At 40.5% G+C, this 26,810-nt stretch overlaps 2 protein-coding genes across 2 annotated transcripts in view; both read right to left on the reverse strand.

The window, feature by feature from the left end:
- rab35b (RAB35, member RAS oncogene family b) overlaps positions 1-26,810 on the reverse strand; it is a 761,740-nt gene that overhangs the window by 523,315 nt on the left and 211,615 nt on the right. The gene's annotated exons all lie outside the window — the stretch shown is intronic.
- Positions 7,972-26,810, reverse strand: part of citb (citron rho-interacting serine/threonine kinase b) — a gene marked incomplete at both ends in the record, with an annotated part of 92,513 nt that continues 73,674 nt past the window's right edge. The window contains 15 exon segments of the mRNA XM_079826492.1: positions 7,972-7,995; positions 8,273-8,591; positions 11,993-12,166; positions 12,253-12,331; positions 14,416-14,496; positions 18,473-18,601; positions 18,850-18,958; positions 19,080-19,172; positions 19,310-19,449; positions 21,633-21,768; positions 21,895-21,975; positions 22,468-22,637; positions 23,081-23,185; positions 25,272-25,360; positions 25,462-25,636. Of these exon segments, the coding sequence (XP_079682618.1) occupies positions 7,972-7,995; positions 8,273-8,591; positions 11,993-12,166; positions 12,253-12,331; positions 14,416-14,496; positions 18,473-18,601; positions 18,850-18,958; positions 19,080-19,172; positions 19,310-19,449; positions 21,633-21,768; positions 21,895-21,975; positions 22,468-22,637; positions 23,081-23,185; positions 25,272-25,360; positions 25,462-25,636 (1,904 nt within the window).

The raw sequence follows: 26,810 nt of genomic DNA on the forward strand, positions 1-26,810 counted from the left end.
TCAGCCAATCACAACAGTGGGCGTTTTTACTGAAGTCTCACAGCAGACACGCCTCTTGAAGCAGGGCATTCAGCCACAGGGCAAACAGCAGTATAGAAAAATGCCTTTTATTTCTAAATTATGACATTTTATGATGTAAAAATCATACTAATAATATAAGTACACCTCAGAAAACACTATAAAATAATAGAAAAATGCCATGCCATGGGACCTTTAATAAGTGTTTGTTCGGTCAATTTAACATTGCTGAGTGAAACGAACAAACTGGGCAGTGGATCTGTAGTTCCCAGCATGCTTTGCAAGGGACTGCATTAGGAGAGTAAATTTAGGGATTAAAGTGTTATTTTATCTTTTTCAGTAAAGGGAAAGATGTTGTTAATTTATGTTAATGTTTAATGTTCAGTTATGTTGGACATTTAAAGGAGTTTCTGTAATTTTGTGGTTACCATTATGCAGAAGAGTGGTACCTGTGTTTATGATGTGGCCACTCATACACTCATTTATTGGATGGACATCCTGTTCTCAATTAAGTTAATTTTGAATTTGGTTCTAAAAATATGCTTATTATTATATTTAATAGTTTTCCACTTTCACTTGTAGAGCAAGTAGTTAATTTAATAAGGTAAATTAAATCAATAAATGTGTTCACCTAACATAAACTTTTATAAATTTAACATAACATTATTAAGTAAACTACACATATAAATATTATGTAACAGTGACAAATTCAAATGGTTTGTATTTAGAGAAATTTTGTCAGCTTTACTTGACTTTCTTTTGTTCATAACTAAATAAAATAACTAAACTAAATTGTTATTTGTAAAAATGACTCAATATAGTTGTGTGGAACCACTTGACGCAGTTTTTTTAAGTAAATTCAACAAATATTTTTTTTAAGTGCAGCCTAATAATCCTGCTGCCAAATTATTAGATAATAGCCTACTATAAATATCTATATGGCAGTTTTTCCCCATGGTATCGATGTCAAAATTGTGGCCAGTGAAAATACTGAGTGGCTAGTAACTTTGGAAAACCACTGGCAAAAAAGTGAATGTCAGGCCCTGATGGTAATGTATGAAAGGCATGATTCTGTATAATACACAGCGTGTGGCGCTGATGATGCACCTCTTCTCACTTGTTTGCGGTTTACAGTACATCTGCATGTTGGTTTAATTTCGTCCAGGCCTGAAGAAGCCCCTTAACACTTTAATACTGTTGTTTCCTGAATAAATGTGTTCTGTGCCAGCTGTTGTGATCAGAAGATCCAAGTGCCAAGCCAGCAGTTGTTCGAGTATAGGTCGTGTTTCAGCATCCTGCAGGCTCCGGCATCGGCTCTGGAGATCGAGCTGGACAAACCCATCACGGCCAGCTCCAACTGATCCTAAAGGAGGCTTAGCACTTTCAGTTGGCGTTTGCAGAAGAGGCAGGTTGCGATTGAGAGCTCGTCTTCATTTGCTAGTCTTCACTTGTCCTGTACCTGCTGCATAGAGGAAAGGTTTTCACCCAATGTCAGCGTGCAAGAGTAGGATTTCTTCCCTCGTCATCTCACAAAGATCAGATTATCAGTGGTGTTCCTGGGAATGCCACAGGGTGAAAGGTGCTTCTGGGACGAGTCCGCAAGACCCTAGCTTTGTTTTTGAGTTCTCATCTCTGCCTTTTAACAATCTGCAGCAAACCTTTTTTGGAGTTTGCACAAGTGATTAGGCATTCAAACTTTCTAGGGTTTGAATGCACCAAATTTCCAGAATTTTGGTGGTTAGTACTTTCTCAAATAGAAACATTCACCTCTCTAATGCTGACTGGATAATGAAAGGAAGTGATGTCGGCACGGGCCACTAGAGGGCGCTCTCGTCTTTCTGATCTGCTGTGTGTGTGGACGTCGGCTGGTTTAGACACGGTCTGCTTCTGAGACCTTCTCACTAATGCCTTTTTTTTGTACATGCGAGACAAATGAGATATAATATATTAGAATTATATAAGAATGATACGTATAGAATTTAAGATGAGAAATTGTATAGAATTCTTGAATAGTGGCGCACCAAATATAAGTTGTGTTGTTTTCCTCAGTTGTAGCCATTCGGGGGTTTTCTTTTTCATGTATTTCTTATTTTTTGTCCTTCTAGTGACGCTGAACAGTTGTATGTGGAGAGAGATGAATGTGATGCTGCATTAGAGTCCCAGATGTTTTTTTGTTCTCTTTTTTTTGCGCTTTCAACACTTATTTATTATCAAGTTTATTTTGTTTGAATTGAATGTTCAATTCTGACAATTGATACACCACAGGATAATGTTGATGGGTGTGAGCTGCATTTGCCCTGAAGATGAAGCCCTTTCCACACACATTTGAGAAATGACACACAAATCACAATCAGAATCTCTTTTGCTTCCCTTCCCATTTTTATTTTCTCATTTTGGAGGTTAAAGGGATAGTTCACCCAAAAATGAAAATTAGCCCATGATTTGCTCACCCTCAAGCCATCCTAGGTGTATATGACATTCTTCTTTCAGGCGAATACAATCAAGAGTTATATGAAAATATATTATATTATACACAGTAAAAAACGTTGGGTTATTTTTTTAACCCAACATTTTTAAGTGAGTATTAATTGGAAAGTGAATGGCTGTTTCTGTTTTGAAGTCCGTAAAAGTGCATCTCTGATGTTGGTTATTGGTCACATAATAGGCAGATGAACAATTAAAATATTGAATCTTTTTTGTTGTTTATTTTATTTAAATATGTTATATTAATATATAGTTTTTTTAATTAATATTTTAATTGAATTATATTAAAGAGGTCATATGATGCGTTTTCATGTTTTCTTTAGGGTTTTATGTAGCTGTTAGTGCATCGAATTCGCCCTTGTCGAGCTACGTCAATAAGTGGAAAAATTAGCATGATGCCGCCCAAATGCATACGCAAAAAAGAAGGCGTGGCTTCAGTGTAGTAGTGTTGTCGCCGCCATTTTGTGGTAGCGCTGAGTGTTTCTACGCGAGACCAAAAGCAGCACTTTATTATTATTGGCCTTCCGAAAGTGGACGCAATAAGGAATCAATGGTTTAGATGGATATACAACACTGTTCCAGAACAGTACAACCCACATGTTCGTGTTTGCGCAGCGTATTTTATGGAGGACAGTTTCCTGAACCACAAAGCCTGCTCTGCACAAATGCTAACGTTATTTCTAAAAAATAACGGGGCAATTCCAACTTTGCTTGGACAACCTGGCGCTTCTGAATAAGAGCATGTAAGTATGTTTTATTATTTGTTGAAGTATTTTCTATTGAATGTTCACATGCAGAGTTTTGCCAAAGTGTGTTCACTCGGCGGCCATATTTGCTACCTTTTTGAATGAAGGTAATTTGAAATGAATGGTTCGGGAATCCATGAAATGCACACTTTAACCCCATTTTGAGAACTACGCCGAGACCTAAAGCACGATCAATGTAGAATCCAACAGCTTAGATACGCGCGTCTTCCTCTGATTGTAAACAAATCGCTTCTGGGTCATGAGTCCGAACGCCGGATCTGCGTCATATTCTCGCGCATGCGTCGTGGAGGCACACACGGAAGACAAGAACAAGTTGGATAAAGGTGTTATTTTGATTTTTTTTTGCGCACAAAAACTATTGTCGTCGCATCGTAAAATTATTGTAGAGTCACTGTGGTGAGATGGACTTTGTAACAACGTTTTAAGTGCCTTTTATGGGTCTTGGGAGTGTAAATGTACTGAATGCCAATGGAGGCCTATCTGAAGCCTTTCTCAGCCATCAGCTTTACACTAAAATATCTTCATTTGTGTTCCGAATATGAACAGAGGTCTTACGGGTGTCGAACGACATGAGGGTGAGTAATTAATGACAGAATTTTCATTTTTGGGTGAACTAACCCTTTAAATTACCGTACATGTTTTATATGAAATGCTGTTTACTGGCATATGTTTTACATTTATATTACAAATGTTGTGCAAAGTAGGCCTACTTTATATTTCTAGCTCAGAAATAACCTGGCAACAATCATGTGCAAACTTATTTAAATGATAGTAGTACGTAACGTAATCTAACCCTAACCGTAACGTAATCTAATTCAATAGATTGAATTCACCTGCTACTGCATTGACATTAAGTTGGCTGGCTTTCGCATCAGAAATGGGCTTTTTTCCCTTTCATCTGCCAAACGTTTAGCATTTCCAAATTTTTGGAAACTCTTACTTACCATTTGCTCAGCTCCGCTGTCAAGTCCCTCGATCCCAGCGTTTGGACTCGACGATGAATAATGAATAGAAAAGCCTGTGCCAGTGAACATGTGACGTGAGGTAATTCTGACAGACCAAAAGAATGACTCAACGCTGAGAATACGGTGTATGGCTCATACTTTAATAGTGTTTAATATAGTGTCATTTCTTTATACAAAAAAGAAAGTTCAAGGTAAGCAGCCTTGTTAGTTGAAAAACATCTATCAATATTAAGGTAGTACATGACGGGACGTCCCAAGTCAGAATTCTCATGCGTTTGATATGATCACTCGGGCGGTTGGTTACAATTGCCCATGAACTCAAAGCCTGTAATTGAGCTGTTTCATATTCCACGAGGAGCGACAGGTCTTCTACAAACCCTATCGGACATTACACGGCTCAACAGGACGTCCGTTAGCGCTTAAGCAGCGGAAATTTCCAGAAGAGCCCAGCGGATTTGCTGCTGTGTGCGAGTGTGTCGACGAAAGCTTCGTTATTTCCAACAAAACACGATAAGTTCACTTGAACATCACAAGGACACTTGTAGCGAGAACATGACGTGTCTCTTTAAAAAGATTTACGAGCTCAAACTCTATTAGCATAAAAATATACAATGTGCAGTAGGTTCGATAATGTCAGTCAAATAGAGCTTAAAAAACTGGACAAACTGTAATTAAGAGCAGCCCAATTGACTGTTTACCACATTAGCATACAACATACATGGAAATAAAACCTGTACTTTTCTGTAGGAAACCCATTTCAACTGTCTATACAAACAGTTTAATAGCATAAAAAATAGACTTCGTAGCTTCATCAGTCAAGTTCCGTTTAACTATAAAAATTTAAATAATCATATTTACAATGTGCTAATCATGTGTTTAAAGGAATATTCCGGGTTCAATATCTACAGCACTTGTGGCCTGTCGATTACCACAGATCATAACTTCAACTAAGCCAAAAATGGTGGTTACAGTAAGATACAAGCTAAAATCGCTCGCTAAACTCGTCAGTGCAGTTGTATAGCCAATAAAACCTCGGCCTCGTTTATATAAATGTATGAGACCAGAATGAGCCTGTTTACACAAAGAAAAAATAAGACAACCTATGGAAGCTTGTTTCTGCCACGGAATAAAACAATTAAAAAGATAATTGAGACTTTTTATCTCACAATTTCGGACTTTATAACTCGCAATTCTGACTTTTTTCTTGCAATTGTGAATTTATTCTAGCCTGACGTCGTCATACTCAGATTCAAACGAATTCAACCCAAGCGCTCTTTGATGACGTGGATGATAACGTTACTGTTGATCATTTGTCCATCATCATATAAAGCCCGCCCTGACAATTTGATTGGTCCAAACAACTCTGGTTCAAGCATATTTGCTCCACAACGGATCAAGTCCAGACCGAACTTCCCGACCTCAAATGTTGTGGGTGTGGCCAAGTTTGGCTGGCATCCAGGATAAATTTATCCCCCAGTTTCATCGACAAGGCTTAAGCTAGTCTAAAGGCCTATACACACCGGGACGAATATCGCGCGCTCTTATCGGCAGCGTTTTTCGTGACGTTTTTCGGCGCGTCTTGAGTGTTCACACCCAAGCGATTTTCACTGGCGATGCGCCGAGTGAACGTGTAAATTCAGTAGATGACGCTCCCGGTACACAAGGCGGTGCTGCGGCATTTTACGCTTCTGACACTTGCTTGTCACACAGAAGAAGAAGAGAGACAGTATTTACGTGCTTGCCAAAACCACAGATATATTATGTCTATGGCCAAAACCATTCACACACTTTTTGCTAACTGGCAAGCAGCATTAGCAGCTCATCTTCTTCTTTGTCTACTTACTACTTCTTCGTCGTATCAATATGTGCTCGACCGTTTTGTGCTTGAGCGCCACCAAGTCATGTTTTACTGTCACTTCAGCAGCTCCAGGCACGTGAACAAAAGCGCTGATCTCATTGGTCGGCCAGTTTTTAACATGCTGCGGCAAAATAAAAAACCGAACCCGAGGCGTTTTTTTTTTTCAATTACGCTTTTACGCCTGCCGTTTTGCGCGTCGGTGTGCACACTCACATTGGCGCCCTTTGTTTAGTCACGAGGCGTTAAACGTCGACGATAAACGCGCACGAAAATCGTTCCGGTGTGAACAGGCCTTAACACCGTGTCTACACCGGACGCGAGCGGCAAGACACAAGACATTGTAACTAGTATATAATCATTATAATCAGTGATGTTGTAATGTCTACTCTGGATGCGGTGCGACACATAAATCCCAGACAGTAAACTGATGCCTCTTTCTATTTATGACGTACTGATTTGATGGACAAATGTTTCGCAATGCTCGCTTTGTAGCATCCAGCGTAGACATGGTGCTAGACTAAAATGCATGTTTGAGCTGTTTTAAAATATGTCACTGCCATTGTTTTGTCTTAGGGTGTACTCACACTAGGTGATCTGAACTGTGCCCGGGCGTGTTTGACCCCCAAAGTGTGGTTCGGTTGACTAGTGTGAGTGCTCCGTACTGTGCCTGGGCGTGGTTCGTTTAGCTGGCCCTGGACCGCTTGGAAGAGGTGGGTCAGAGCGCGGTTTGGTTTGGTTGTGCTCGGTATGCATGTAGTGTGATCGCTAACCGTGCTCGAGCACGGAACAGCTGTGTGCTACTGTCATCATTAAGATGGCCCTGTTTGTGAAACCGGGCCAAAGTCTCGCAATTCTGACGACTTGTCTCAGAAAAGGCAGACTTTTTTCCTCAGAATTGCGAGTTTATTCTGCAATTCTGACTTTATAACACACAATTCTGTGAATTGAGAATTGTGAGATGAAAAAGTTACCTTTATTTTTTATAAACAAGCTTCCATATACTAAATGGACAATGTACAAAAATGATCCCCCACTGTTTTATTATATGCAAGAGGGGCATTGTCTAATTAAATATAAACCAATTTGGATATTTCCAGAACAGAAATCAGAAAATCTTGTTTGTACATATTTGAGTTAAAGGTGTTTGGAGGGGATTTGTGATATCTCTTAATAACTCCATAAATCGGAAACTAATAAAATGTTATATAAATTAGGCAAATCCTATATGAACATTTACCTTCAGTGAATAATTCTGAAGAAAACTGTAAAGGTTGGTGTGTATGTGATGCTGAAATGGAGATTTCTGGGGGAAAAAACTTGCCACCTTTTGAGATGTATTGTAACTGAAATCTACAGATGCAAATAGTGTATTTTTGGATGTTTTCTTTCCACTAGTCTGATAGAAGACAAGTTATGGAAGCAAAATAGCCCAAAATCTCAACCAGGGCCTGAAGGAAAATGTTTTTTGCCTGCCTTAAATTGCACCTGTTCCTGTTCACTTCATTGTAAATGTCTTACTGCAACCACAAAAAAAATTATTTTGGCTCGTCCATTATTTTATTTTCTGTGGCAGTGGCCATTATGCCACGAAATGCTGTTGATAGGGTTTTTTGTACTGAACCCGAGATATTCCTTCAAGGTCTTTACCCAAAGAAATTGCAGTTCACAATGGACCTTCATGAATGGATACAGCATGGACAGATTTGACAACATCAGCAGCACAATGTCCCAGACTCGAGTGACATAACACGGCTCTGATCACGGTTACAGGCATGAGATGATATAGTTCAGACTTTTACCAAGCGCCCGTTAAAAGGGCGAGTCCATCCACGCAGGAAGTGGACGATGGCTCTTACGTCATCCCTCCGTCGGGACGCTCTCAGACTGAAGACTGGTCCCAAACCTACACCACCACCAGGATAAAGAGGTCACTTCAACACTTCAACAGGCTGCCTGCCCTGTCTGACGCAGATCAGCTCAGAAACATCATTACTGCTGCAAAGGATGCTGCTTTTCCCAGAGACTGGGCATTAACTGTACATCCTGTTTGAGGCCATAACTAGAAGGAATTTAACTAAGCAGCGGATGTTCATGTATTTGTGCATGCATGAACATCGTCAAACCTGAGGTTTGTATCCCTAGAAGGATACACAGTTTACGTGGCAGTGTCTCATGCGTACCTTGTTGACGGGTGTCAGCTGGGTGCGTACAGAGCTAGTGTGAAGGCGCGAGCGTTCCCGGTCTCTCTCGCTGCCGCTGCTCTCGAAGCGCCCGGGCGACCTCTCCCTGCGGCTGTCTAGCACTGCGCGACCGGGGGATTTCTCGCGCTCCAGAGGCCGGGCCGGAGATTTGTCCCTCCGGAACTCCGTGCGGCCCTCGCGGTAGCGGTGAGGGGTGCTGGGCTCGCGGTGCAGCGGCCCCTCCTGGGCACCGGGACCCGAGGCCAGGCGCTTGGAGATGTGCTCGTTGTACGTGGGTGGCCCACGCTTATTTGGGCTGCTGTGGAGGTCAGATCAATGACTGATTTGGGTAAATGCATGGAAACGCATGTGCACGGAAAGTGTTCAAGCAATAAGCAGCTCGACGTGTGACGTGATTTTGCCACAGGTACGGGACGTTCTCAGCGAGAATCCCTTGAACCGTGACAAGATCACTGCAATGCACGAGCTCAAATATCTTATTGCTTTTAAACAATGAAAGGAGCAGCAATATGATAATGGACGCCAATTTAACTGGGTTTAGGAATGGCATGAAAATGGTTGCAACCATTTCAGAGGGAACATGTTACTTTTAAATGCTGGTAACCAGCTAATAACATTTAATATTGTGTTCCCATCGTTTTAATCCAGGGGTCTCCAAACTCGGTCCTGGAGGGCCACTGTCCTGCAGAGTTTAGCTCCAACCCCAATTAAAACACCTGAACCAGCTAATCAGTGTCTTACTTGGGCCTAGTAAGACACCGATTAGCTGGTTCAGGTGTGTTTATTTGGGGCTGGAGCTAAACTCTGCAGGACAGTGGCCCTCCAGGACCGAGTTTGGAGACCCCTGGATTAATCCAAAGAACAAACATTTTTAAAAGAATTGCATCAGTTCCTATTGGCTGAATCCTTTCATTGCAGGAAGGAGTTCACCTGACCCCTGTACCTGTGTGGTTATTGTTACCTAAAAATATAGAAATTTGATTTTGTTAAATGAAGGTGAGTAATTGAAATAATGGCAAGTAATTGAAATAAAACAAGTCTAAAGGCCCGTTCACACCAAGGATGATACGAGTTATAACGATAAAGATATAGTTTTAAGTCCACAACACAACTATAACGATAACGTCGTTGGAATCGCTTTCACATTTTCTTCCCAGTTGGTGAACGATAAAAACATTGGCAGCCAATCAGAATGCATCCTGCTTTGAAAGTGCCCCTATTATGATTTTTCGAATTTTCCCTTTCATGCAGTGTGTAATGTAGCTGTCTGTGAGCGTAAATGATCTGCAAAGTTGTAAAGCCAAAAGTACACTGTAAATAAAGTTTTTAAAAGAAAGAATTGACTCTGAACCGCCTGTACGAGTCGTCAGGAATTTGAATCCCACTTTGTTACGGCTACACGTCACTGTGTAACACATTTGAATAATGCCCGCGTACAACGTCTACTTTGACTCGCCCTCAAACAGTGAGTGCGTTTACACGAACCCTTATAATGGGATTTTGGAAATAGTGCGATCTAAATTGTACCTTATGTAAATGTAATACTTCGATCAAACTAATGCGATTAAGCTCATAATCGTAGTAACCATAGTTGCATTAAACGCAGTAAACAGGCATGTAAACACATCATCTCATTATTACCGTTCTGACGTATACGGATGCCGTGTGTTGTTCACACAACTTCCTTGTGGTAGTAGTTTTCTCCAAATCGCTAAACTCTGTCAACACAAGTCGTAGGCAAACCCGACATTACGATGTTCATCACGGCGCCCAATAATATCCAGTACGTCCACAAAAATGTATTTTGAATTTGATGCGAGTAGATTAAAACAATGGCCGGTGACATGTACAATGTATGCCTAACTGAGTGTGGTAGTATTCGAAATAATCGCATTTTTGGTGCACATGTAAACGTAGTCAGTGTAGCTGGTTCATGTTGTGTACATGTCGAGAAGATGCTGTTTTCTGCTCTGCAAAAGCAGTGTTTCTTTGTAAACACTTCCAAAGTGGTGTTTCGTTTCCTAGTTGTAGACCAATCACAACAGACTAGGTCGTCTGGCCAATTAGAGCAGAGTAGCTTGTGGAAAGGAGGGATTTAGAAAGACGAATTCATATGTCGAGTCATTTGAGAATCATTGAAAAATTAGGTGATGTACGATGTATATTATGAGCATTTTTTTGTTGTTACATTTAATGCTTGTAAACGTGTTGTAGGACACCTAAACAAAACGAGGAGCCTTTAAAATAGCATAATAGGGGCACTTTAAGAGCTTGAGCATTTAAAGGCACAATATGTAAATTATTTAGATTAAAATGTCCAATAACTACTAAAATACGTTTATACATATTTTGTTGACTTGTGTACTTGCATTATCCCAAATGTGTCCAACAATGTTTAAATCCAAATAAATCAGCAATTTTAACCAGTGTAACGGCCCATGTCATTGCGTCGCCCGTCAATGACATCATATCCGCGTTACCCTCGATTTCTAGTTTTACTTTCGTAGAAACCACGGAAACACCAAAGACACTTTAATATCATTTTTTATTAGACAGGTGAGCAACTGTTTGGATACATTCATCGACATAGAGCTGAACACGGTTAGTCTTATTGTTTGAATCTCTCGTTTTACCACGAGTACCATGTTTTTACCTCAGAGACAACACTATTGTCATGTGATCAACACAGCATAATCAGAAAGAGCTTTCTCTATCATACAATATATTAATTGCATTTGTCATTTAGCAACACAAGCCATCCAGTTTTTTTATGATATTCTAATATCGATCTAGATTACTGCAAAGTGCAACAAGTGTCTCATAGCAGCCACGTCAAATGTATTTAGTATGATTGTTTTAAGCATGTAAAACAGCACTGCGTTACCCCACATACACAACGGAGAAAACTAAAGCGGCGACTGCGGTGTGTATCGCAGGCGTCTTTCATTAGCATACGCTCCAGCGGACTTGTTCCGCTCCCACAGCTCTCGGCCCCACCCTGCTTCATTATAGTCATCTTTCTTGGTGTGAATGGGCCTTAAGTTGAAGTATTAAAATTACATCAAAATAAAAGTTCATTCAAAATATTAATACATACTGTAATATATGAAAATAACAATGTCCAGACTGTGGCGATAGTGTTATAGCAAACATCAGTCATCCTTTTCCTTGTAATTTTGCCAGAAGTACATAAATACACAAATAGTATAGTTTAGGTTACGTAATTGTATTTTTACGTTTCCGGCTCTGTTTTCTACTTCGAATGAACCAAAATGGAAAAACTTTGGGTCTCATTCACTAATAAAATTAATCACATATTAACGTCTCATGAAAACATTCCAATGTTTCAAATTTTATCTTAACATTTTTATAAGGCCACCAAGATGATTTGATTTTGTGTATGAGTGGATTCAGTTGTTCCTACATTTGTTTTTGTGGAAATTTACAATAAATCTTAGAATGAAAGTTATTGATGAATCATGATTTGTTCGTACGCAGATTTTGCGCACAAATTTGTAATCTATATTTATTCCATCAAATAATATTAGCTGTTTGCAGTTGACAAGCAATACATTACTGCATTAATACACACTGTGCAGTAGCAGGTTAACTCAGCAAATGTACATCATCTAATTTTCGAACTCATTCAAACTATAAGCGGGAGTATAAGTTTAATATATTGTCATAAATAACCCGCACCTCCTGCTCGACCCGGTCCTCTGCAGTTCCCCAGACTCCCTCACCAGGCTGCCCTTGCAGCAAATGACCCGCAGTTTGTTCTGGTAGGACGAGGCCAGATAGATGGCTCCAGACGATATGGCCGGACCCAGGTAACGTGGGTTAGGAATGTCCAGGTGAACGAAACTGGGAGGCCTGTTTCAAAGGGGATTTAGTGTCACTCTCAACTCCTCATGTTATTTTTGGTGTCTTATATGCATGCAATGTTGCTGTCATCCTACCCAAGAGCTGCATGTCCCTGAATCTCAACAACATCCAGTGAGTTGAAGTTAGTCACAAACAGATATGGCTCTCTGAAAGCTGGAAACAAACAGATGCGTCAGTTAGAGATGCACGGTCGACTGGACATAAATTGTTTTTTTTTTTGTTTTTTTTTGGCCAATCTCTATTCCAGACTTGCACACACACTGCATAGCAATCATTTCCCAAAATGTGATTTGTGTGTAAATATTACAAAGTCTGGAAACAGGAGGTAAACACAGGCCAGAGACGGGACACCCTGGATATATTGGAAGAAAAATATTGAATTGGGGGTTTATATGAATCTTCAGAAAAGGTTTGAAGGCATTATCTTTTCCTCTTACCTCGGAATAATGGCTATTTATAAGCGCAGCTTTGTGCTGTTCTGTAAGCGCCACCTACTATCAGAGAGTGGATTTGCATTGATTCAGTCTGTCTTTTTTGTTTTGTGCAGGTGTTTAATGTAGAATAATTTCTCAAATCTAAATCGGGCCATTCTGTTTTTGCTTTAAATCTTGAAATTATACAATCTAATTTAAATAATACAACTGCTCATGCTACGTAGCATCATTGTTTGGAAAATGATTTAATGCAGTGGTTGCTTCAAATGGCTACTGATACATTTTGTTTGATCTATGGGTGCTTTCACATCTCTAGTTCGGTTCATTTGGTCCGAACCAAGGGCAAACAATTATACATTGTAGCATTTTTCAGCTTTTTTGGTTCCTTTTCACACCACACTGATTGCTTTGGTCTGAACCAGTTGAAACAAACCAACATGCAGTCACATCATGACAACATCCACATCACTCATTGGTCATGGCGTATTTCCTAAACTGCAACTGCGCGGGTTGGTTTTGTCCCTGGCCATAATCTATTACATTGTTTGTCAGTCCCTCCAGAAAAACGCGATTATGCAATCGCATGATTTAATGCATAATCAGCCAAAGTCCGCATATTTATGCGGGGCCGCATTTTTTTCAAATACGCCGCACTTTCGCAGCGTAAATTGCCTATTTCCGCATGCAAAATATGCGGGGCTAGCATGATTTCATAATCCCCGCGTTTTCGTTGCAAAAAAGTCATATATATTAGCAGAAAGTTGAAAAATTTTTGTTTACTTCACACAAGAGCCGTCATTTCCCCCTATTGCCATGGGAACGTTTTGAAGTGACGTAATTACCCGACGCGAATGTCATCGAAAAGCTGCAAACCCCGTGGAGAAACCATAGATATCGTTGAAACCATGATGAAGCACGCAAATTCCCATTTGCCAACAAAAATAACAGCAAAAGGCCGCGCAAAGCAGTTGACCGATTTCAAAACACAGCATCATGAAGCTTCGAAGCGTTATGAATCAGTTTGGCGGTTTGACACGCGATCCGAATCATGAATCGACTCGCTGATTCTTAACGCTTCGAAGCTTCATGATGCAGTGTTTTGAAATTGGTCATCACTATATAAATCGTTATTTAGGTTTTTTTGCGCACAAAAACTATTCTCGTCGCTTTATAAAGTTATTGTAGAAGCACTGTAGTGAGATGGACTTTGTAACGACGTCTTTAGTACCTTTTATGGGTCTTGAGAGTGTAAAGTGCATTGTGCCAATGGAGGCCTTTCTGAGCCATTGGATTTCAACTAAAATATCTTCATTTGTGTTCTGAAGATGAACGGAGGTCTTACGGGTGTCCAACGACATGAGGGGAAGTCATTAATGACAGAATTTTCCTTTTTGGGTGAACTAACCCTTAAAGAGATTTTTTTTTTTCTTTTTGCAGTTGGGTCTGTTCGAGGTCGGATCGCGTTCTCACCACAAACGAACCGCTCCAGAGTTTGTTTGGTCTGCTTTTGGTGCGCACCCGAGTGCGATTGCTGCTTTCACACCTGACCAAACGAACCGCACCAAACGGGAAAAAAACTCTAGTCCGATTCAACCAAACTAAATGAGGCAGGTGTGAAAGCACCCTATAACAGGCCAAACTGGCCTCAAACAATAAATCTGTTTAAATAATGGGGGGGAAATCTGGTATCAGAACCGGCCAACTTGCTTATAAAAAGATCGTAATCGGCAGTGAAAAGTCATGATCGGTGCATCCAACTGAAGATGACCATTAATACATTGCCATAAAAAGAAGACTTGCTACCAAATGTCAGGGGAAGTCGACTCCACTTGAGATCATCAGGGCGACTTCTTCGACCATAAGCATCCACAAACACACCGATCTCTGTTATCAGAAATTGAATAGAAAATTAATGCAATATAAGTGTTTTTGATTAAATGTTGTGACTGACTGCTATAGCTATTGAATACTGCCAACTATTTTCAAAATATGGATGGGGTAGTATGAGTATGCAGCAATTAAAATGTTTTATAATGTAGCATGTTGCATTGTCATCACATGTATTGTTTAATTCAAAAGCTGGCAGCATCCAATTATTAATACAATTGCAGAAAAATGCAAAATACCATATTTATTTCAGTTATAAATAACGTTTTATGACTGAACTAAATAGTTATTTTGTATTTTTTTGTTTGTTTTGTCTTAACTTTTGGCAAATCTTACAAATGGGTTGATTTAATCAAATTGACACATCATTTTCACAAAGTCAAGCATTGAGTATTCATTAAAACAGAGCAATAGTATACACCGATCGGACATAACATTATGAGCACTGACAGGTGAAGTAAATAACACTGATTATCTCTTCATCACGGTTAGTGGGTGGGATATATTAGGCAGCAAGTTAATATTTTGTCCTCAAAGTTGATGTGTTAGAAGCAGGAAAAATGGGCAAGGTATGGAAGGATATCGTGGACAATTTTCAAAAGGAATTGCAAATGGTATTTGCAATTGCGTTTTCAATTTGTGGACGCATAATATGTGACACAATCCAAACGCAATTGCAAATCGCGCATTACCATTTGCATTTTCGTTTACGCAAACGCACAATGACTGCCAAATTTCAAATGGAAAAGCAAAGTCTGTTTGCAATTGCATTTCCAATGTCTTGCAAGTTATGACCCTGCCATTTTGGAATAGCAATAGAAAATCACCTATTTGCTCTTTTATTTCCTCCGTGTCCTGCCACAACCTGCACAAAATTCAAATGGAATCGCAATCCCCTTTGCGTTTGCATTTCCGATGCCTAACACAGTCAACTGTCAATCAGGCTTGAGGGCGGGGTTTATTGATGTAGTCGGAAAGTAGGCCACGCCCTCAAGTGGTGGAAAACCAAGGACTTTTTCATCATTATTCATTCCTAAGAACATGGGGAGAAATATCCAATGTGTCTATTTAGCAAAAACAACAAAAAAGTCATAAAACTACTGTGTAGTTTTTTGCACTTCAAACAAAGCCAACCTGGAAATAGACTATTTATCACCTGCCAACCAAACAAAAAGAAACCAAAAGAAGACTGCTCTGGTTGCAAGCAAATTGTCAAGAAGCAATTAAGATAGGGATGCTTTAACCGTTGACCAAAAGTAAGAATTTTGACAGATTAATATACAGTTAAACGGTTTAAAATGTGTATATATATATATATATATATATATATATATATATATATATATATTTTTTTTTTTTTTTTTTTTTAAGGTTTTTATTTTTATTTAATTTTTTTGCTGCATGGTTAAAGCAAAATATGCTAAATTCGGTTTAAAAATCAGTTCAATATATAATATAGGCCTATAATCTTTTAAAATAGGCCTATCCTTTTATTGAACCTGGGGCAAAAAGACATTTTGAAAGATTTCACCAGCTGGTACTTTCGGTTTTGCCGCGGAGATCCTTGTGATAAATAAATGTGTTGTATTTATGATAATCCGTGTAGATTTCAGTTGACGAAAATAAATAATAAAAGTGTGAGAAGTCACGAAAGACAACTGAATTACTGACAGGATGCTGTGCGCGTGTTCCGAGCGCAACACGGACAAGCGTGCCCAAACGGCCAAATAAACACAGAAATAGGCTATATCAAAATGCCAAGTCGAGTATTCACATAAACACAGTAGATGTAAGCACTGCACACACACAAATTTATAACCGGACCTCAAAGTGAAAAATTTTAAATTAATCTGATGAGAAAAAAATGCCGGTTCTTTATAAGATTCAATCTGATTTAGTAGTTTTTCGTTTTGTCATCTTAATGTATTAATTATTTAGAATAAGTGAAAAATAGGCTATTTAGTATTTATTTATTTTATGCTTTTTATTTATATTACTTTATTATATATTATTTCAGTTTTTCTCTGTTGTCAGAAACGCTGCAGGTGCGTGAAAATTTGTGTGAATCCAGGTTCTGTTGTTGAGCTGTTCTGTCAAATCTGTTAAATGTCAAAATAAAGATACAAATATAGTTCAATGAATAGGAATAGGCTACATATGCTGAAAATAATAATGTTGAATAAAATGAAATGAAGAAGAAAATCAGATCATCAGAGGAGGTAGGCTACGAAACGAACATGAACTGCGATTGAATGTCACTAATGTAGTTTTCTTTTCTTTTTTGATCGCTTGGCTCTTGAGCACAGAATCGTATGGACAACACACAACTCACATCATGTCAAGTTTCTATAGATTTTCTGATTTTAACTCATCATGATAATTTACTGTGTCGGGTGCAATATGATGATATTCGTCTGATATAGGCTATAGCCTACCGAATGCAGTCATGTCACTTTTCTTATTTGCTGTTTTTTTTTCTGGTTGCAGGTGAACATACAATCAGTTCTGCATTTTGACTTTGTTTGAACTAAAGAGTTTAAACTTGTTTTTTATTACAAAAATAGCCAAATCCCCCGTTTTCCACCACTTGAGGGCGTGGCCTACTTTCCGACTACATCAATAAACCCCGCCCTCAAGCCTGATTGACAGTTGACTGTGTTAGGCATCGGAAATGCAAACGCAAAGAGGATTGCGATTCCATTTGAATTTTGTGCAGGTTGTGGCAGGACACGAAGGAAATGAAAGAGCAAATAGGTGATTTTCTATTGCTATTCCAAAATGGCAGGGTCATAACTTGCAAGACATTGGAAATGCAATTGCAAACAGACTTTGCTTTTCCATTTGAAATTTGGCAGTCGTTGTGCGTTTGCCTAAACGAAAATGCAAATGGTAATGCGCGATTTGCAATTGCGTTTGGATTGTGTCACATATTATGCGTCCACAAATTGAAAACGCAATTGCAAATACCATTTGCAATTCCTTTTGAAAATTGTCCGCGATATCCTTCCATAGGCAAGCGTAAGGATTTGAGCGAGTTTGACAAGGGCCAAATTGTGATGGCTAGACGACTGGGTCAGAGCATCTCCAAAACTGCAGCTCTTGTGGGGTGTTTCCAGTCTGCAGTGGTCAGTGTCTATCAAAAGTGGACCACAAGGAAGGAACAGTGGAAAACCGGCGACAGGGTCATGGGCGGCCAAGGGTCATTGATGCACGTGGGGAGCGAAGGCTGGCCCGTGTGGTCCGATCAAACAGACGAGCTACTGAAGCTCAAATTGCTCAAGAAGTTAATGCTGGTTCTGATAGAAAGGTGTCAGAATACAGAATACCAGTCAGGGTGGCCATGCTGACCCCTGTCCACCGCCGAAAGCACCAACAGTGGGCACGTAAGTATCAGAACTGGACCCCGGAGCAATAGAAGAAGGTGGCCTGATGAATCATATTTTCTTATAGATCACGTGGATGGCCGGGTGTGTGTGTGCGTTGCTTACCTGGGGAACACGTGAAGAAAAAGGCGAGCCGGCGGAGGCAGTGATGCTTTGGGCAATGTTCTGCTGGGAAACCTTGGGTCCTGCCATCTATGTGGATGTTACTTTGACACGTACCACGTACCTAAGCATTGTTGCAGACCATGTACACCCTTTCATGGAAACGGTATTCTCTGGTGGCTGTGGCTCTTTCAGCAGATAATGCGCCGCCACAGAGCAAAAATGGGGACCAACACAATATAACATTAGGTCATAATGTTATGCCTGATCGATGTACATACTGCATACTATTTTCTTGTATAGAAAATTTATATACATTCAGAATGCAATGTGATCAACATGTACTTTTTTAAAGGCATAGTTCATACAAAAATTAAAGGAAAATGTGTCACATAACGGTGAGTAAATGATTTTGTGTGAACTATTGCTTTAATATTCTCATGCGATAGGAGCCGGCTGTAGTGTAGAAGGTGTGACGGATGTCTGACCGTGGAAGCAGAGCAGATATTCTTCCTTCTGCGGAGTGCTGGACACCTGGACGATGGAGATGGGGAAACAGTGGGAGGATCCAGTGAACACAGCCGACGCCAGCGACACGTCATTCTTGTCGAGGAACTCTGCCAAAAACAGCCCATCATGCAAACGCTGTTTATATAATGCACAATTACAAATTATAAGTGCCTGATCATGTTCTCACAAATGGCCTGCCAGCCGGTCCAACCAGGAATATGCAAATGTGGAGAAAATGACTAGCCGAATGCTTTTCAATAACAGATCCATCACATCCCCAATGACACAGGAGATATCAGACGTCAGTAGATTGTGAACTGACCCTCATCTAACCGGACGCCATTGACATACGTACCATCCAGAACACACTGCTTCATCTCAATCTCGTAGAATTTATTGGTACCAATGATGATGCTGTAGCTGGTGAAGTGGATACAGCTGCACGGCTCGAGCGTTTCAATCTCCTGAGAGATAAAGAGACGGATCATTAGGGGTGTGAGCGTCTCTGAGGAGTTTTTGCAGCTGTTTGTGAAGGAATTGCATTGCTACATTTTTCTTTTGCTTCAAGACTCAAATGTTACTTGCCTTCCGTATACAGAACTTGTTCAGATTGTCGTTGTATCGCAGAATCGTGACTTTATTGGGCATTGCGGCACAAATGCATGGACCATTTTCTATCTGAAGCAAGAGTAGACAAAATACTGTGTGAGGTACAAATTCGTTTGGGTTAGACGTCACAAGGGCATGATGCAACGCAAAGCACTAAAAATACCAATAATGTGGAAGTTGCAATGCAGTGAAACACACAGCCTTACCCTGCCCGTGGCGAACAGATGACAGCCCTTGACAGTCTCAAAGATATATGGCACAATCTCTGGCAGTGTGGGGAGGTGAGACTGGGACAGAGACTGTTTCACCTTCTTAATCTCCACCAGACACAGTGCCCGCTCATCCCCTACAATACATCATCATCGACTTGTTTCAAATGCATCCCTTGCAAAACAGTGCTTCTCCATGGCATTTTGATTTACACCTATTTATAATTTATCCTAAGAATTCACAGGGAATGAACTGATAAAAATGTATACCTTCAATCAGACATGTTCACAAGTCCCTGCGGTCCAAGTCAAGTCTTTGAGGTCGAGGTCAAGTCTGAAGTCTTTGAGGTCAAGTCTTTAGGGTCCAAGTCAAGTCTTTGAGGTCGAGGTCAAGTCTGAAGTCTTTGAGGTCGAGGTCAAGTCTGAAGTCTTTGAGGTCAAGTCTCAAGTCTTTAGGGTCCAAGTCTTTGAGGTCAAGTCAAGTCTGAAGTCTTTGATATCAAGTCAAAGTCTTTTAGGGTCCAAGTCTTTGAGGTCGAGGTCAAGTCTGAAGTCTTTGAGGTCAAGTCTTTAGGGTCCAAGTCAAGTCTTTGAGGTCAGGTCAAGTCTTTAGGGTCCAAGTCAAGTCTTTGAGGTCAAGTCTTTTAGGGTCCAAGTCTTTGAGGTCAAGGTCAAGTCTAAAGTCTTTGAGGTCAAGTTTTTAGAGTCCAAGTCAAGTCTTTGAGGTCAGGTCAAGTCTTTAGGGTCCAAGTCAAGTCTCAAGTCTTTGAGGTCAAGTCTTTTAGGGTCCAAGTCTTTGAGGTCGAGGTCAAGTCTGAAGTCTTTGAGGTCAAGTTTTTAGGGTCCAAGTCAAGTCTTTGAGGTCAGGTCAAGTCTTTAGGGTCCAAGTCAAGTCTCAAGTCTTTGAGGTCAAGTCTCAAGTCTTTGAGGTCAAGTCTCAAGTCTTTGAGGTCAAGTCTTCAGGGTCCAATTGAAGTCTTTGTTCTATTTTTAGCTATATTTTTTTTCAGCTAGTTTTTATAATTAACAGTGTATCGAACTATCAAAACAGATTACTTTTACTTTAAAACTGCATAATAAAGCACAAATAATACTACTTAAAATCATTGCTATTACTTTCCAACATTGTACAAAATGATACCAGAACCACCACAAGGGGGAAAAAGTGCTGTGTATTTTGAGCTATTTGAGTTGCCGTAGTTTGCTGTAGATCTCAAGCAATGCTGGATAATGTAGTCTTCCAGTGAGCGCCGGCGGTAACAAAACCTGTGTATAGACGAGTGTTAAAGTAAATGACACAAACCACATTTCCATCTACGTGTCTCGTTTGTGGAAATGAGTCGGACAGGGTCATAAATTGCGTATGAAAGTGTTTGTGCAATCCAGATGCAAATTAACTTGGTAAATCTGGATTATATGCATATGTTAGCAAATAGCCTACTTTGGGGAAAAACATGAAAAGGACATGGAAATGTGTACTTCTTGTAAAATGGACCGAAAGCCTCTGCTGCTGTGAACACCGCAGCTTCCCTTCAGATTAATTGATTGCTCTTCAAATTAAATTACAGTTTTGTAAGGTAAGTATATTGTTACGATTTGTTGCCAATTTATTTAACAGCGGTTTTCTAATGGGTGATGATTTTGCGTGCCTTCAGATGCGTCACGCGCTCGCTGGCTTGGTGTGTTTAGAAATGTTTCGTGATATTCGCTGCTGCAGCACATATTTGTGTGAACGAATGAGTAGTAAAAGATGGTGTTTCGTGCTGTCATGTGGGGTAGTAAATAGAGAACGTAATCAGGAATGCCGTGCCAAAAGACTTGCATTTTTTCCACAAGTCTCAGTCTTCAAGTCCATGTCAAGTCCAAGTCAAGTCTCAGGTCAGTTGCAAGTCTTCTTTTTTTTTTGCGCGCGACTTAAGTGTGACTCGAGTCCAAGTCACAGGCTCGAGTTTCCATCTCCTTCAATGCACAAGTTGCTTTGGATAAAAGTGTCTGCCAAACTATAAGCATTAAAAAAAAAATAAACCTTGCCATTATTTTTTGCATTTGCAAGACACTTTTATCTAAAGCGACTTCTAGGTATACGTTTTATTAGTTCATGCATTTCCATGAAATCGAACCCATGACCTTAGTGTTCCAAGCACCATGCTCTGCTGCTTGAGCTTCAGGAATAAAATGGTATTAATAATCAAGATTCGTAGGACAAATAATGCATGATATTATCATGTCTAAAGAAACATTGTAATCCCATGGTACATTTGTTAGTAGCAAGGGCTTGGGTTTCTGAAACCCACAGTGAAGGGTCTTGATCTCTGCTCACCCACGATCATCAGCAGCTTGTCGTGCTCTTTGATGATGTGGATCTGAAACACGGATCCCAGACCCGGGATGTGAGTGAGGGAGTTTTTGATCACGTTCAGGGCATAGAGACCCTCCTCAGAGCCCACCAACACAATCTGATGACGAAGACGAGATAACCAGAGGACTGTGCATCAGACTACAACAAATATAGACTGAAAATAAAGAAGTATAGCTTGCAAATTCAGACCGATTGACTGAAATTAGGCGAGTGACACAGATACCTGGTCAGTCAATGGAAGGGTGCAGTTGATATCCAGACGGTCGTCTCCTTCTAGCTTGAGTAAAGAGTTGCCCAACAATTTCTGTACAAAAACAGAAACACCATCATGAGCTTTCAAAGATGTTTAAAATGTGTATTTTATGCAGTGCACTCAAGATATACACTGTACAGTTCATCGGTATGTTCCTTTGGCACGAGTTAGACACGTTCCTTATTTTGTTGATCCTGGAACAACATTCTGGCCTGAAAATGTAGTCCTATCCCTATCCTGAACCTAACCCTACCAATAAGTTATCCCTAAAATCATAGAGAAATGCCATAACACTGATGTAGAAGCACCTAACCCTGTCCGTAAGCCTAAACTTGTCCCTCAAATCTGATTGGTTAATTGGAAAGTTGTTCCAGGATTAATAAAGATGCTGATGCAGGAACATGTTGAACTTGGTGAAATCAGGTTGTGTGTTCCTTTACGTCCAGCTGCACAGCTAAGAGACAGACCTAGGTTTGCCACCCTATATCATCACACACACTCTTTCAGTGTCACTATGAGTGGTGTTTCTAGTTCCTCACTCACAGCATCTGCTTCGGCTTTCTCTCTCGCTCCACGACTGCTGGCCACGATGGCTTCCAGCACGGCCACCCAGCGCTGTTTCTCAGAGAATCCTGAAGTCATGAGGTACAGAGTCTGACCGGGCCAGCACGTCGACTGCGGAGACGACTCCAACTTCAGCACGTACGGCACATCTGAGCACATACAAGTATGCATGTTAGAATGCAATTATAACACGTTTCTTCTTCCAGACATTGGCTACTTTCAGAATCCACATTCAGTAACCGAAAGGGTGCAATAGGTACATGCACTGGAAAAAAATTGGTGTAGGATTTCATTTTAAACAATGTTCCGGTAAATTTCATTAACAAAGAAATGGAAAGTAATGCATTGAATTAAACATTATGTTTTTTAAGTAAAAAGACTGAATTCTTGGTTGCACTTTATTTTACAATACATGCACCTAAGAAAGTACTGGGTAATATAAGGCAACTACATGGGTTAGGGTTAGCTTCAGGGTTAGTACCTAGTTATTACCCAGTTGTAATTAAACTATAATAAAGTACAGAGTACAGGGCTGTAAAATACTGCGTTTTTTACAGTGTTATACGATGTAATTCCACAGAAAGTTTGTCACCTGTCTTGGCAGTGTTGGGCAGCTCGGAGGCACCGACAGCAGAATGAACAGTCACGTCTCCATCAGAGAGACACAACTCAAACTCATCCAGCGCCTTCACCGACTCTGAGGACAGATTATACATCATGCACATCAAGACACATCGTTCCATACCTGTTTAACCCATTCCCTGCTGGAAAACAGATCCAACCAGGGCCTAAAATTAAATGCATGTGAAATCGGCGTTGGCTTGGCGAGTTTATGAAGTAGTGTCACTTACCAGTTGGCAGGTAATATTTTTATAAATTCTAACAATGCATGCATGTAAACAAATGTGAACAATGCTCAGGACAGTTGACGGGCCAGCGCTACAGTCACAAAAGTTTAAAGGATTAGGTCACTTCAATATTAAAATGTCCCGATATTTTACTCACCCTCAGCTCATCCAAGGTGTTTGTGTCTTTCTTTCTTCAGCCGAAAAGAAAGTTTTTTCTTAATTCTCCACATCATAGACTTCCATGGCAACCAAAATGTTGAAGGTCCAAATCAATGCAGTTTCAAAGGAAGGGCTTCAGACGCTCTGCGTGATCCCAGACGAGGAATATGGTTTTGTCTAGTCAAACCATCAGTAATTTTCACAACAACAAAAAAAAAATATATAGATTTTTGGCTGCGACGCACCAAGGGTCGCGCAATCACGTCGGAAAGGTCATGCTAGACGTAGGCAGAAGTACCGCCCCCGTGTTGACAAAGCGCTCGTGCGAAGACTAAAACAAACATCCTTTAGGGAAAAAAAGGTAAAACAACGATGTCGGACGATTTTGAAGTTGAAGATGGAGTGTTTTTTGGTAAAGGGCATTTGTATTAGTCCTTGCACGTTCGCTTGAGGCGAAGCCTACGTCTAGCGTGACCTTTCCGACGTGATTGCGCAATCCTTGGCACGTCGCAGAGCAGCGCAAGATGAGCAATTTAGGTTAAAAAGTATATACATTTTTAATAAAAAAAAGACTGATGGTTTGTCTAGATAAGATCCTATTCGTCGTCTGGGATCGTGCAGAGCCTCTGAAGCCTTTCCTTTGAAACTGGATTGATTTGGATCTTCAACATTTTGGTTGCCATTGAAGTCCATTACGTGGAGAAAAATCCTGGAATGTTTTCCTTAAAAAATTTAATTTCTTTTCGACTGAATAAAAAAAGACATGAACACCTTGGATGAGATGGGGGTGAGTAAAATATCAGGACATTTTCATTTTGAAGTGAACTAATCCTTTAAGCGCTCGGCCAGGAAGCTGCGTCTCAGAGAGTGTGTGAATACTGAAGAATACTGTAAGATCTACTGAAAAGCACTGTTTAATTCATTTGTATCTGTTATATTGTATTTGTTTGTGCTTTTGCTTGTACTTTGATTATTTGTTCTTATTTTATTTATGACTGTTTACTTGTCTTTAATGTGTTACATTTATATTAGTTAGGCTAGTAGTTTTAGATGTGGTATCAAAATTGGAATAGAGAATTGTTTATTTTTACTGGTATCTAAAATGGTGGTGTCATTACTGCCTGTTTTTGCAAAAATAGCTTTAAAGTACATTTTCTGAAGTCACCGGCCATTGGAAGATGTGACAAAAAGTTAGCTTTAGGCCCTGGAAAAAACTAACTTGATTAAGGTGGAGAGAATTTACAACACTGGCCATAAACCTGGTTTCCAATGGTCAGGCTGGTTTGTATGGATGGTTTTCAAAGGTTTTTTTTCAGCTGCTCAGGTTGAGAGACCAGCAGATCTCCTTAGGCTGGTTTTCAATGTCTAGATTAGGGGTCTCCAAGGTCTCCACTGTCCTGCAGAGTTTAGCTCCAACCCCAAATAAACACACCTGAACCAGTTAATCAGTGTCTAACTAGGGGCTTGTAAGACACTTATTAGCTGGTTCAGGTGTGTTTATTTGGGGTTTGAGCTAATCTTTGCAGGACAATGGCCCTCTAGGACCGAGTTTGGAGACCCTTGGTTTAGATGGTTGAACAGGATGGACTACCCGCTTGATTTGGTAGACCAGCTTGGTCAAGACGCTACCATCTTGAGTCAGCCAAACACAAGCTACTCCTATCCAAACACCAGCAAGACCACCGTAAGCTGGTGTGATTCAAGATTTTCCAGCAGGGATGAACAGTGTGTAAACAGAACCAATGCACATTGGGAAAAGCAAGAAAATTCACAGACCGTCTCTTGGTTCCGTCTCGTACGTGATCACTTTATATCCGTCCAACAACACGTACTTCCTCTCCCAGCCCTGACCACGCTTCCCATTTCTGCAGGAAAACAACCAGGCACATTTAGTGTTTGTGTATTCCTTCCTGTTGGTGTTTTTAGCAGGAGACCTGCGGTTATGTGCTCATTGCACACGGCTCACCTGGGCTGCTTCAGCCATCCTTCCAGCCTCATGTGTCCGCCAACGTCTTTCAGGCCGGAGGTGCTTCCCTTTTCCCGACACAGAGCCTCGGACAGATGCAGAGCGTACTCGGTGGGCACGCCGCAGGTGGCTGGAAGGTACGGGGAGCATTTTGGGTGGCACAAAGCATGACATTCTAAAGCAGGAGAAAGAAAAAACATGATTAGCCTCTTAAGCTTTAGCCCAGCGATCCATTAACAAACAACAATGAATGCTTTCACGTTTCTGTGGCTCTCAAAAACTTATAGTGGTGAATGAGAACTACAGCAAATATCATTTTTGCATTCCCATTTGCTCCAATAGCAATAGAGGAAAATCCACAATAGTGTTTCTATAGCCGCGTTTCCACCGCAGGAACTTTACCCCGGAACCAGGAACTTTGGGGGGGAACTCGGTGTGTTTCGACCGCAGGAACCAGGGTCTAAATGAAGTTCCGGGTAAATATTTCCCCCTCCAAACGGCCCTGCTTGTGAGGTGGTACTTTTGAAAAGTTCGCGAACTTTCGGGGGTGGGACTTGGGCGCTGAACATGCTGATTGGTTGAGCTTTCGCAGCATTTTTTTTCCCACCGCCATATTTACAAGTCTTTTGCGAGGTGGGTTTCGTGGGTTCTGCGTTCAGTAAATATTTTCTTTGCAACAATGGAGTTCAACAAAAAATTCGACCGATGGACCGACGACGAGGCTCAGGCTTTGAGCATATATGCGGAGGAGGACATCCAGCGGGAACTGGAAACGGTGACCCGCAATGGAAAGGTATAACGTTACCTGAAGATATCGACTCGGTTCCAGTCACACTGGAAAACAGTGCAGAGAGAAGTTGAAGAAATTAAGACAAGATTACAAGAAATTAAAGGATAACAACCGGAGCGGTTCCGACCGGCGTATTGTTGGGACAGACCGTCCTTTTCTGGTACAGCGGAAACGAAAGACTCGGCTAGTGCGTTGTTGGAAACCATCCAGGAATCCGAGAGGGTTGAAGGTAAATATCTCATCTTGGTATCATCTATTAAACTCATTGCAGTGTTTAAACACGTTGCAGTAACTTTTTTCAACGTGCTTTTCCAGGTGTAACGAGTGGCCCTGATGAATTGCAGGCAACGGAGACCAGCGTATTTTCCCCCGCGGTCACCAGTACGTTAACCCCGTGTCTCCTGCCGAAACACACACGCAGAGGTATAAAGCTGACAAAAATGTGTATACATTTAAAAACTGATGTGTAATCCTTAATGGTTTTGAGTAGTTTTGTTGTTTTTAATTGTAAACTTAAATTGCCCATGATAAAAATGGCACACTGGGCATTGTTCAAGCT

Source organism: Gobio gobio (genome assembly GCF_949357685.1).
Source record: "Gobio gobio genome assembly, chromosome: 10".
In the NCBI taxonomy this organism is placed as follows: domain Eukaryota; kingdom Metazoa; phylum Chordata; class Actinopteri; order Cypriniformes; family Gobionidae; genus Gobio; species Gobio gobio.